The following is a 14234-nucleotide window of genomic DNA, read 5'->3' as shown; positions in this document are numbered from 1 at the left end:
TAATTTTATAGTGTTTAAGATAATATTAAACACTAAATACGACGCACATTCAATCATGCTAAACAAATGCTAATGCTAGTATTATTGTGCAAAAGCTAACATTAGCAACCAAATTTCCATTTGTTATTCTAAAGTAAATGCCAGCATATAAATGCCAATGAAGCGATTGTTAGCAAGCTAATACTAGGGCTGTCATGTTAAATCTATCAAGAATTCACTTATTACTAATTCCCAAGCAAAAAGTAGCACTAGCGCCCGCGGCTAATCTTTGCGGCTAATCTTTGCGGCTAATCATTGTGTTCCTCTTTAGGAGGCAGCCTTCGGTAGATGAGAATTATGAATGGGATGCTGGCGACATTTGCTCACGGCCTGGAGAACAAGATGGTGAGAATTTTAACTTTCTAGATTGTATATTAATGTTTTAAAGCAAAATCACTTATTAAAATTACACAAACGATCTGCCTAATAGGTTAGTTAGTAGATTTTGGTATTTATCCACATAGTAGCTTTGTTTCACTGTTGTCACTTAAGTTCTGTACTTTACAATATTAATTTAATCTTATTTTGTATTTTTGTATTATGTAGCAGATTTACATTATCAACGAGTACACATGCTGTTATTTAATTTCAGTTTTATATTTAAAGCCTCACCTCCATAGAAATATCTACAATAAATTCAGAATGAAATATTGACATTCAGATTGATTGATCTGGTGCTAAGGAAAAGAATATAAATTCCTCATAAAAATAAGTCCAAAATGATAACAAAGAGGGAAAAAGTAAATTTTAGGTGATGTATTTGGATTTTTGTTGACCTTTTGTAGTTTTGAGCATAAATATTTTAACTATTTTACCTGTTGCTATGTTTAATTTTTACACGTTTCGAAGTAGAAACCAAAAAAGGTGAAAAATATTAAATAAAAAAACTGAAGCTGCATGACATATTTAGAATTTCATATCAGGGTTAAAAGTGTAAGAATTGCAATTACAAACATAGAAATTCTTTCCCTTTAAGTTCCTGTTTAAAAACACATTTGGCACAAACATAAAAGTAATATTCTTAACCAATAAAAAAAAAGAATAGATTTAACATGTTCTTTAACTTTCACCGTTTGTCTTATTGAAGTAGTTTTGAATTGTGAACATTAAAAAAACTAATTCCTGCAAAACTTTCTTCTGCCTGGGTGACATTTATAAATATATTTCCTTGAACAAATTTAGAGAAAGGTCAGGTCTCTCTTGGATAAGTCCGTTTTTAATATCCAGCCCTTAAGCTGTGACTGTTTCTCACACATGGATGTTCACCATCAAGGAGATGAAATTTATACATCAAATACCAGCTGAGGTAAAAAATAAAATAAAATAAACTCCCACTTTGTAATTTCAGAAGCTTCTTTTCCTTTTGTACCTGCAGGCGTTCTCCCAGCACCGAACCCACAGAAGCCCGCTGCCCACCGGAGCCGTCCCAGCATGCCGCGCTCCGAGAAAGCACAAAAACGTTCCTCTGCGTTCGCGTCGCTGCCGGGGCATCAAAGCAGGCGCTCTGCTGGGCCAGAACCAGACGCCGTGCTGTTCTGACGGCGGCGGCGGCTTGGAGCTCCGGGGGACAAAAGCTCACGCCGGAGAAAGTGAGCTCTTCTGTGATCAAGCTCGTTCTTTTTTTATTTAATTTTATTCCAAAAGTGGATAAAAGACGACCGAAGACGAGAGCTTTTTTTGGTGGGTTTTGTCATTTTTAGCACAGAAATTCACATTTTATCTGATCTTGCTTCACATTTACCACAAAGATTTCAAATCCTTCTGTTTATTTTGCTAACTGTGGATGAATCATCCGGTAGGATTCAGACAAACTCATGCTGTGAGATCCAGCGATATTGAATTTCCAGAAAACGCCACGCACTGCAACAAAACAATACTTTGTTTTTTTACCAGCTACTATTGATTTGCTCACTGAGGAGAACGAATAGAGCATTAAAATGTAATTTATTGTTCTTTGTCAATGCTCCACAGAAATGTGGAATATGTTACCATGAATGTTTTTTTTAGCTAAAATCTTGTCTTGCATATTGAACCTATATATACAATAATCCTAAACAAACTACAAAGCTGTAGCTGCCAATAACCCAGAGGAGCCCAAACCTTTTGAGACCAAGATCTACTTTTTCTCTCACCAGCCGGCTGAGATCTACCTCATGACACGAAGATATAAAGATTGTAAAATGAAACTTTATTGACTTATTTTATATGCAAATATCCAAAAGTTATAGCAGACATATTAAGGTGAACCTAATGCAGTTTCTCCCTCAGTGAGATTCTGGCACTGGGAGGAGGTTACTGGTTTCAGAGGCCAGCAGCTGTTATTATGGTAGATCTGAACTTTGGGTTGATGACCTCAGTATGAGAAACACACAGAGCAGCGCTAAGACAAAAGCACATCTGATGAAGTTGGGATATTTTTCCTCCAACTGGATCCAAACCAGATGTTGGACTGGAATTTATTTCAATGTCGTCTGTGAACGTCAGCTTCTCATTTTCAACAGTGGAGCTAGAAAGGTTGAAAAAGGTTATTATTTTGGAGATGATCTCATCAGCATCGATATTTCCACTAAATAAGAGACAAAAATAAAGATGCCAGAGAAAATAGACAATTATAGACAATCAACTCACCGGGTTTCCATTTTTTGGTTTCATCGCCTGTGATTTATTGTTGATATTTTAAGATGTGAATATTTTTTTACTACCTATACATGAATTTCTGATTCATCTGCAGGGGCAAGAATCAGTTTGTGAAAAACTCAATTAATCCAGATTATTATAGTGTTTTAAATGTATTTTAAAAATCAAGCTTTTATTGTAATTAGACATGAGAGGCGTAATCCTTTACACAGAGGATTAATTATTCTTTATATCCGTTTTTATTTCCTTCTGTTAGGTTTCTCATGACTTCTAAGAAATTGAAAAGAAATCTAGAATAATGATGTATTTTTTGCAAGAGATGTTAAAGTTTTAACAGCTTCCTTTTAGAAAGCGATATTGAATTGATTGAATATTGCAGGTTTTATTTTCAGGGAATATATCGTCACTTTCTAAATGCTTTGTTAAGAAAAACCTCAAAAGGAATTTAAAACTGTAAATTCAGCATTTTAATTTGGTAGAAGAGACAAATTTGTTGTAAGTAAATGAAACAAATTAAAGGTTTGTTAAAGTCTGATGCGACTTTAATGCTTTTAAATCAAAGTTTCTTTATGTTTGTTAAAAATTAAAGCCTGTTTTTATATTTTGATGTTGTGAGCTTCGTTTCATGCCACAGATATTTAGTAAGTTCAAACAAGAGCAGAACAGAATTAGAATATTTTAATATATTTGCCTCACATCACAATCCCGCCACGTTTAGCTCCCACTACACAAGAGTTTCACTACAAAACGCCGTCACTGTTAGCTTAGCTTTCTTTTTACTGGCTTCCTTCATGATCTGTTCACACAAAAATCTGATTGTGTTCGTATTTAATTAGTAGTATGAACAAACAGTCCAATAAATACACAAATTTGAGCAAAAACAAATTAGGATTAGCATCAACCAAAATGTTGTGTGAGTGTAAATGTTCTAATTGTATGTGATGTTATTTTAGGAATATAAATTATGCATTCAGATTATTTTTTTAAAATATAAATCCATTTGTGATGTGTATTTTTGCTTATGTTATATTTTGCGTCCTGCTGTTGGTTTGATGAAGCTAACAAAATGCCAATTTTACCATGCTAAAGCTAAAATTAGCATGCTTTGTGCTTTAGCACGAAAGTATATCAGTATTACAATTAAATAATACATATAATAGTTACCATGCTAAAGCTAACATAAACATGCTAATACTAAAGCTAAGGACTAACGTAAGAGAGTATAAAGCTAATGCTATTGTGCTTAAGCTGATATCCAGCAAATTACTATACTATGCACATTTAATCATGCTAGAGAAATGTCTAGCATGCTAATGTTAGTATTGTCCTAAAGCTAAAATAAACATGCTAATAATAAACCTAAGAACAATGCAGTTGTGCTAAGGTTAACGTTTATAAAGCTAAAGTTATAGTGCTTAGGCTACTATAAGTAGGATAATTAGTATACTATACACATTTAAACATGCTAAATAACTGTCTAGCATGCTAAGCTGCTAACAATACTCAGTAGTATTGTTAGTATCTAGCAGTAGTAATGTTAGCTTTGGTATTGTGCTAATATTATAACACATGCTAATATTAAAGCTAAGGACAATGCAGCTGTGCTAAAGTTAGCATTGATAATGCTACAATAAATCCCTTTGTCAGGTGAGTTTTTGCCAAAAACAAAAGTTCCTGCACATCTTTTTTTACTGCAGTTTGTTGTTGCATCTGCTGAGCCTTTAATAAAATTCGTCACTGCAAGTGTTCGTGACAATGCTGACCTTTTTAAGGAAACAGAAAAAAAAATTCAAATTGGATACTATTACCTGTGCTGCAGCAGGCACTCAGTCATTTTTAGCCATTCAGACGGTGAGGAAGAGGAGGAGATGATGACGATGATGATGTGCAGTTCAGAGTTGCACGGATCGTCATGTTCACTTCAACGACTTTGTGCCTTTTTGTTGGGATCATTTTAGGATTTTAGTCGCCTAATAATCATGAGAGAGTCGTCAAAATAGCTAAAGAAAAGGCTAAACAATCCGTGAGCCTCCTGAATGTTTGAGTAACACCACGACAGTTTACGTGTTTTAATTTAATCAACACTTAAAAAAAAGGTTGTTTCAAAATGAAAACATGTTTATTTCTCTTAAGGAGAAGCAAGAGACGGGGTCAAGTGGTATTTTATACACAAAACAATCAAGAGAATTAGATTAAAATGTATAAAATATATATTTTTTAAATGAAAATGCTAATTTGAAACACCTAGAAATGCCTTCAATAACCCCAGTTTAAATGTTTAATACAAGAATTTGCAAACAGTTGTGAGAATTATTGTCTAACAGTAAAACAGTTTAGAAATTAAATGATCTGGTTTACAGTTTTAATCATGTTTATTGTATCAAATGGACTCCCAGCAACAAACTCTAAATGAAATTACATTCAATTTATGTAAAACTAGTCAGGAATCTGTCAAATAAAATAAAAATAAAAAATACTTTTGTTTGTTGCTTTTATCCACGTATAAATGCAGAAAAAAAATAAAATAAATCCCTATATGATGTATGAATGTAATGCCACATGTTTTACACACTAATAATCAACTCAGTGCTGCAAAGCATTATGGGAAATCCATTCAATAAGTGAAACTGGCTCATAAAGGCCACATTTTGTCCAAATCAATGTTTTTGTTGCTTTCTCTCTTTAAGGTTATTTCTGTTTGGATTATTCACGACAGAAATAAAATCTAAAACAAACATAATCTCTACCTTAAACTATTTTCCCTGACAGTCGAGGGCCGAATGAGAAAAATAAAAACTAAAAAGAACCCGACTGATTGGTGGCGCCGCAGCAGAACGAAGTAAACAGGATTGTTTTGAGGATTTATGTCGGCTGGACGGAGAACGAATTACTTCCAAATGCCATGAAGCTCATCAAGCATCAAACTAATTAAGTTCCTGTGAAAGAAAATATCAGGTAGAAAACTGTAAAGAGCAGCCATATGGTGCAGGTTTTCTCCGCGACGTTTTAATTGAAAGATGGAGATTAGCGATGCATAAACTTCACCAACTGGAGGCTGTTTGTTCGAAGCAGCTAAAACAAAACAATTAAAAATGTTTGTCCAGATGTTGGATCAGTTTTTGTTGCGTCCAAACATTTTTTTCAATTCACTGTTTGTTTGTTGTTTTTGTTTTTTTTTTTTACACCAAAATAGTGTTTTTCTCATATTTGGTTTATTTTCCACACACATAGCGCCACCGTTTGTTCTCTTTTAGCACAATCACATAACCTTTACCCTCAGTTGTCATAAAAAACACAAATGAAATTTAGCGCCTTGAAATTGGGCTCTGTCTCTTTAAGAAGCTCCTGTTCGTTCCAGCAGTGCTCCTCATTATGCCGTTTACACCCGTTTTCATCTGGTAACTGCTGCTGCTTTGTGGAAACTGGCGTTGATTTGTGTGTGAACAGTTGCCATGGAGATTCAAGTCGAACAACACTCCAGGTATGTTTTTAACGTGATATAAAGCTCAAAAAAGTTGATTCAGAAATTCAGCAAACTGGACTAATGTTGGTTATCTTTACTAAAAATGTCTGACATTTAGTTTGATTCAGTTTTATTTTTGGTTTTTAAATGTTTTAGTGTAGTTTTGCCAGATGAAGTGGTGATTAGCGGTGATTTAGGATTAAAAATGACTCTTTAAATCTGATTTGGGATTAAAAATGATGCAACTTTGCATTAAAAGTAAGACTTTTTGCGCCACCTCACACAAAGGTTTTTGTTATTTACTGAATGACATTTTGTGACATCAGTCATAAACATAAAGACTTCTTCATGTCTGTATTCAAATAAAGTTTTGACCCACATTTTCTGTGCATCGTTTAGAAATCTGGACATGCATTTTAAAATAAGAGAGAAAAAAGAGCTTTTGGAAAGATTTTAAAGTAAAAAGGTACCAATTATGAAACTGATAGAGTTCATGGTTGTCTGCTGCAAAAATAGACAAAATTATTCTTGTTTTCTTTGTACCTTTTTCTTGTACCTAGGCAACCGATAATAAACCGAATATTAATTTTAATCTGGAGGACTCGTTGTTAGCTTCTTTTGTCAATCAAATTATGTTATTTATTTTTAAATATAGTTGTAGCATTCATTTTTTTTCAGTTTTTTTGTCTTCTGAAGCTGACTGACATTAAGGGATGTGTTCTCTCCTTTATTTTAAATGCAGTACATCAGATTGAGCTTTAATATTTCCTTTTGTTGCAGCAGTTCTGCATTCGGTGTGATAACCGCCTTCTGCTGAGAAGCTGCAGGTGTGACACAAAGCTGTAGGTAAAGACTTTCATGTTACTTTGACTAAGTGTTCAAATCCTCTGCTTTAATTAACTCCAACTTACTTCCAGCTCACAGCGTCTGATTAGCTTTAGGCTCCTTCATTTTAAAACCTACTTTAGTTAGGAGGACGTTATTTGTTTCAACTGAACTTTGACTTATTTTATTTCCTGTAAGTTTAAACTTCCGGAGAAGTGTTTTAAGTCCTGGATTTTTGAATAATCTTTGCATTTATGTTAAGAAAGTATAAAGAATCAACATCACTGAAGCAAAAAGGACACGAAGTTTGTTAGTTTCACTGCAAAAACCCAAAATATTACCAAGTATTTTTCTTTAGTTTCTACTGCAAACTTCTTAGTTCACTTGAAATAAGACCAAACCAACTTTTCAGCAAGACACAGAGGCTTGTTTTAAGTAATTCCTTAATATTGATGAAAAGTTCCAGTTCCGTTGGTAGAATGTTACTCTGCGCTGTTGCCTAGCAACCTCAGCCAAGCCCAGCCCGTCACCTAGCAACCAAGTTCTAGTTCCGCTGGCAGATTATTTCACTTTTAACAAGACAGTTTTCCCATTTTATAAGTGAAATTATCTGCCAATTATACTTCACAAATATTAAGGGATTATTTTTAAAACAAGCTCATATTTCTTGCTGAAAAGTTAGTCATGTTTTATTTCAAGTCTATAAAGATATTTCCACTAGAAATTGGACAAAAATACTTGGTAGTATTCTGTGTTTTTGCCGTGTTACAACCTGTTTATGGATTTGCCAAGAGGAATAGTGACTAAACCAATCACATAGACGCTTGCTGGAGTTCAAAGTGAGATTCAAAATGAATAAAAAAGGAGATTGAAGGGAGTTTGACTTGTTGCCATGTTTTATTGGTGCTTATTTGGTTCATCTGAAAACATCAGAAACTGCTGGACTGCTGGACTTTTCATGCAAATGTAGAATGGTCAAAAGAAGAAAAAATATCCCATATTTATACCCCAGTTCAGTGTATAAATATGTCCTGTTAGTCTATGTTCACAAGGCATTGTGAGTTAAGCAGCTGCTTAGGGTCCAAAAACACCAAGTTACCACGAACAAACTAAATGTTATTACACATGGAAAAACAATTTCTGTTATTTTATAGTTACACAAATGCAACAAAAACCCTTTATTGATCCCAAAGGTAATTTAAATTAAATTAAAATGATTAAAAATAATGTGCCGCACTCTACATTTCGAAATAAAAGTTTTTTTTGTTTGCTACTTTTGATATAAGCTAATTACAAACAACACTAATGCTAGTAGGTTAGTCACTTTGGAGTGACATGTTGGTTTGGTGGGCCCCATTGAAAATCTACCTAAGGCCCCAAAAAGGTTTGGACCGGCCCTGTTTTATAGTGCATTTAATCGGATTTCGATTTCTTAATCAATATAGCAACTAAACTAAACTACATCCACCTTTTGTCCCCAATAATTAGTTGAAACATTGAGAAAATCTTTTATCTGCCTTCAGCTGTAGAGAGTTCCTCCAACATGACTGTTAGGTTAATTGGTTTTTCTAATTTGTGTGTGTGTGTGTGTGTGTGTCTCCAGTGTGTTCCCCATGCTACAAGGACAAACAGGCATAGACAATAGATCAGGTTTTCTCGATTAACTATGGGTTGTCTGCATTTCTTTCAACAAGACATATTTTCTCTCTAAATTTTTTATTATTTTTTATTATCCAAAACTCCAAGTGCAATTAAAGATGGAGGCTGTAAGCGTTCACCCATTGCTTTACCTCAAGGCCTAACATGAGTGCAATTAAAAGTTGATTATGTTCTTTATTGAAAAAAGACGGCTTTGATGAGTTAACACTTTTGATTAGACTGGAAGCAAAGAAAGTTTATTTAATCACCCAAATCAGCTGAAACAATAGCTTTTAAAATAAGAAAAGATGTGGAAAAAACCCCAAAATGAGGCGACCTTTTCATTTTTCCTCTAACCTTGCAGACTGATGATTATTTTTGTTTTTCCTTCCTCACCCAGCAATTTATTTTCCCAGGTATTATGTTTTGCTTGAAAGAGCTCATAAATATAGCAATTAGTGCCTCTAGCTGAGGATACCTGCAAGTATTATCTCCAACCAAGTGTAAAATAAGTGTGATTATTGTCAAAATTAAAATACAAATATGTTTGGAGGTGGATCGTTTGAAGAGAGACATTTTCTGTCTTCAATCTGCACATCCATTGTTTAGTCAGAGAGAATCCACAACCCGCCGGTGGAGTTAATTACCTCTCCGATTGTCTCCCAGCAGAGTGGAATAATATTATCAGGGGAGAGAAGGATTTTTCCCTCTGTGGTACCGGCTGTAGAGAACAGTGGAATCTCTCTTAACCCCCATTTTACTTTAATTACACGTTTGCCCAAGAGGCGGACTTTACGGGGCAAGAAAACCCAAACATCCGTGTTTCTGTCGTCCCAGGGGTTATATCCCTGCAGTAAGTGTTTCTGTGTTCAACCAGAATTGATGACCTTATTAAAATGGCTGCTTCGACTTCGACAATCCACACGCGACACAAAGACGGCAGAACTTTTTGTGGCGGTTGTTTGGATTGTGAAACACTTTGTTGATTAATGGCAACTTTGTTTGATTTGAAAATAATTTTGGTTTGGAAAAACACACTCATCTTTTCACATTGCTTGTTTTTATTTCTTCCAATTATTGGTGGCGGTCTTCACGGTGCCTTTGGCTTTGAGGAAAAAGTTAAACAGCTGCAGAGAAACTCTTCTTCAGTCTCCTGTTCAGCTGCAAGATGGTTCTGAAATCTGACCTGAACCTTCAGAGTCACCTGGACGGTTACAAAGTCAGCCTTCTGTCAGCCGAAGAACATTGCTAGGATTAAAGGACGAATGTCCCAGCAAGCTCTAGAGAAACTCAGTAACTTGTTTGTCTGTAGTCACGTTGATTACTGCAGCAGTTGTAACCTTTCTGTATTCGTCTCAGTTCCAGCAGGTTGACGTTACGACAGAAACATTCAGGTTCATTGTTTTTATTCTAACAAAAGAGGAAATCAAGTTGGTGGCTAACGTCAGTCTAGCAGCTTCTGTCCGTATACACTAAATAAAATATAATAAATAACCATAAATAAACTACAGAGCAACAGCTCCCAGTGAACATTTAGTATCAGATTGCAGCAGTTAGCAGTGGTTTACAATGATTAACAGGAGCTAGCACCAGTTAGCAGCAGTTCATCCACCCATCCATCCTTTTTTGTCTTTCCTGTTAGCAGCAGTTAGCAGCAGTTAGCAGTTTATGTACATTTAAACGTAGCTAAAATGCACATTAGTAATAACAGCTAAAATACAAAATACAAAACATACAAAACATGAAACACTGTATGTGATCAAATTTGTCTAAAATATGTGCTAAACTATAATAGTTGTAAAGAAAACGCACAGCTGATACCACAGTTACCGACGGCAACAGAAATAAGGGTGAGGGGTTTTCAGTTACTGGTTTCTATGGTAACTGCCAAGAGCAGCAGAACTTGAAACACCAATAAATGTCTGGAGAAACAACTTCATCTTTTGCGAAACGGCAAAGATTTCCTCCTGACAAACCTTGAATGAAAGTTACATTTGTTTAACCTTCTTCTGAATCAACAGTAGCAGCAACCCGCTGGGTGTCCGGGTTTTTTTAGACTTAAGCAAATTCAAAACTTGTGTAGCTATCCAGATCTGAGCATGTTAGCCGATGTTTTGAACGTCGTCTGTTTAAAGACTCTTACAGTCACTGAAATGACTCTTTTTGAATTAACCTCCTTTACGTCCTTCAGGTCGTCAGAAATGTGAAAAGTTTCTTTTTCCTCTCAAACACGACAATCAGCTTTTGCGTAATCACCCTATCAATAATAACTCACTCAAGGCCAGGCCACAGTTATTACATTTTAGTTTAGTTTCTGACAAAACATTTGTTCTCCCAGGAATCACTGATGCTCTTCCAGTAGAGAATTGTTGGCCTGTAATTTGTACATCATACATTTTAAATTAGCTTCTAAAATGGACCGCTACTTTGACAAGAAAAACAAATAAAATGAAACAAATTGCTCATAAATACCTATGTGCACTATCAGTGGGTTGAGTGGGCAATTTTATACTTTCTCAGTAATTACAGCAATGAACCTGCCAGATGTGTCTATTTAATTATAGACGGTGACATATGAGAGCAACTCAAGAGACCAGCTGCAAGTTCGAGCTCTGATTATAAAATAATAAAAATTAAACCTGTTTTGATGGTAAAGAGAAGCTGATTGAATTACTGGGCTAGTAAAATTTTAATTGTTTCAACAAGATCTATTCTAGTTTACCTGAAATTGACAATTACAGTCAATTAACTAGTTATGTTGTTTTGTATGATAGAAATTGAGGGAAAATTTTCAAATTAAATACTAGAAACTGCAGACTATGTTTTCTTAATCGAATCTTCTTTTTATATTGCAAAAACGTAAAATCTAACCAAGTGCTAAAAGTTAGTTTTCAACCAAACTACACAAAAACTTGTGTAGTTTGTCTTATTACACTTGAAATTAGACAAAAATAACTCATAAGTAAGCTTTTGGGGAAATTTAGGAATTTGTTTTTAGTAAATATTTATTTAATATTGATGAAAAAGTACCAGTTCCATTGGTTTAACTTATAACATAGGAAAAATGTCTTGTTACAAATTAAACCTGTGTTGCTAGGTGACAGGCTTGACTGGGGTTGCTAGGTAACGGAGCAGTGGAATATTCTACCAATTGAACTAGAACTTTTTACCAACTTAAATCAAGCTCCGATATTTTACCAAAAGGTTACTTGTAAGTCAGTTTTGTCTTATTTCAAGTTCACTATAAAATAGACAAAAATTACTCGGTAAGATTGTGTTTTTGCAGTGTAGGAAAATGTGTTAAATGGGAACTATACTAAATTACATAATATCAAGTTTGGAGTTCTACTGGGATCAGTTCTTGGCCCCTTATATCGTTACCTTCCTAAAATAATGGCCTTATAGTTATTTACTTTTTTATTTTAGGAGAGTGACAATTCTAGATTTCTAGCAAAGGCTTCTAAAAAGGCGCCTTAGTTGCAAATTTACCCTCTCTTTGATGCCTTAAAGTAAAGATTTTAACCACGTCTCAACACAGACAGTAATGTAAGATGTTTTGAACTTTTGTTGCAAACAAAACAAAAATGATTGCCTTTTTTCTTTGTCTAGCGCTCACATCTGATTTAGTGTTAACTGCCTTTTCCCTCCTGTCATAACAAGAACAAAAATCATCTTATGTGACGTAACATACGCAAGATCCCGCCCACATCTCTGCTGGAGGGCAAAAAGCTGCTGCTTTGATATCAGCTGCTGGCTGGTTTGGTTTTAGCTGTTGTCAATATAATGTGCTAAATATTAAATGTACACCTGTTATGTAAAAGAAGAAGGGATGCAGTGCTTTACTACGCTATGACAACTAGATGAGGTCAAGAAAAAGTTTTAAATTCATAAAAAATAGCAAGAGAGAGGGTAGTAGGCTAGTTATGCTAGCTTGACTTTGACAACCATAACATATAGATGTGATGTGGAATTTTGTGTTTTGATTCAGTTAATTTTTTTTTTGAAAAGGCAACCGAAACACCAACTCTGACAGATCATCATCAGAGCAGGTGTTTAAATTAGCTAATCTACCGTATTAGCTTAGCTAATAGCAGGGGAAGTTAATCTACCACAGCGATCATTTACTAATAATCACAAAATATTAAACATCAAGCCGATAAACATAGAACTGTAAAAGAACCGACTGTTCTCTTCTTTGTTTTTGAAATGTTTGGTTTTTGATGTTGAAGACTGAAACATAAAGTGACATTGTTGTCAGTTGCTATGGCAACGAGTCTGCATGTAGCGCTGCCGACGCAGAAAGCGAATGGTTTTGAGTTATTATTTATCGGGTTTCCTGCTTTATTTTTCCCTTTGCTTCTCTATATCAATAGTAGCTACATCTCCAGATTGGATTTAGTTCACGGAATCGCGGTGTAGAATTGTCTGTTTACCTTCCAACGTTGTGCGCTTGCGCGAAATTTCCAGATGTAAACAAGGAGTTCCGACATTTCTGTATTCAGGTTTCTGTATGTCTGAGATTTGCTCTCCTGATCTCTTTGACCTGCCGCTCTTGTGATGATTGGGCCCCATTCGGGAAGATGAGGGCCGCCAGCAGCTGTTCATTTCAGTATCAACACCTGCAAAACGGGACACATCCTCTCAATCTCCATAACCTGCTGATTTGTTCCATCTTCCACATTTATCAGAAACCTCAGATGGCTGACGGCAAACAGAAGGGACCCGATTATTTAATCCGTTTAAACCCCAGCACATTCGTATCAAGGTGAGCTGTCATACTGACACAAACGGCAAGCAAAATGCTTTGCTGGAAATCACTAAGGAACAGCTTGTTTACACAATCTTACTTTCTAATTGCTTGTCTAAGGATGAAAAGACACCACAAACATTTTTTTTTTTCAAACTGCACTGAAATAAATTTGATGCATAGTGTGGCAGGTGATGATTACAAGGCAGCAGATCTGTTTTCACTCACTGAAAACAGCCGTCTCTGGACTGTTTCACTCAACAAATGTTCACTGCTTCAGACAAATAGATTACTCCATTAGTCAAATTGATTACAAATGGTTTAGTGAGGTCGACTGTGCTTGCCAAGTTATAAATTAGATAAAAAGTAAATGCAATCAGGATAGTGAGCTAAGAGCTATTGAGTTTGTCATGACTGCAGAGTGTTATGTTCTACTTTGTCGTTGTGTTGTATATCATAATCAAATTGGCTTAATTGCTTTGCTAGGTATTCGCTAGGTAAAATTTGGTGTTTTGATATGTTGGATATTAATATTTGCTGTTTATCCCTCAGAGATGATCTGAGGAGTCAAAAGATTTAAGTATATTTTGGTCTCAAATAAAAATGAAACCAAGAAGAAGATAGCTATATGGCCTCACTGCAGCGTGACGTCACGTCCCCTCTCCATCTGCCTGCTGGAGAACAAAAAACTGCTTGCTAACAATGACTAGCATTGGTGTTAGCTGCTAAGTTGTAATATAACACGCTAAATCTTAAATGTACGGCTGATATATGTAAAAGAAAAAGGGTTGCAGTGCTCTGCTACTAATTGTCAACATTACAATAGATAACAAGGTCAAGAAAAAGTTTTAATTCAGAATAAAATAACGAGGCAGTGCTAGCTAT

The 14234-nt window shown here is 35.1% G+C and overlaps 1 protein-coding gene across 1 annotated transcript in view; it reads left to right on the top strand.

Annotated features, from left to right (window-relative positions):
- Positions 1-3267, top strand: part of LOC122819515 — a 62117-nt gene extending 58850 nt beyond the window's left edge. The window contains exons 18-19 of the mRNA XM_044096296.1: positions 311-384; positions 1415-3267. Coding sequence (XP_043952231.1) covers positions 311-384; positions 1415-1578 — 238 coding nt within the window. The 3' untranslated portion in view covers positions 1579-3267. The remainder of the gene's footprint in view (positions 1-310; positions 385-1414) is intronic.
- Positions 3268-14234: the final 10967 nt, after the last annotated feature.

The sequence above is a fragment of the Gambusia affinis genome, linkage group LG17, assembly GCF_019740435.1.
Source record: "Gambusia affinis linkage group LG17, SWU_Gaff_1.0, whole genome shotgun sequence".
Lineage (NCBI taxonomy): Eukaryota > Metazoa > Chordata > Actinopteri > Cyprinodontiformes > Poeciliidae > Gambusia > Gambusia affinis.
Note: the sequence above shows the minus strand (reverse complement) of the source record. Positions and strands in the feature narration are given on the sequence as shown.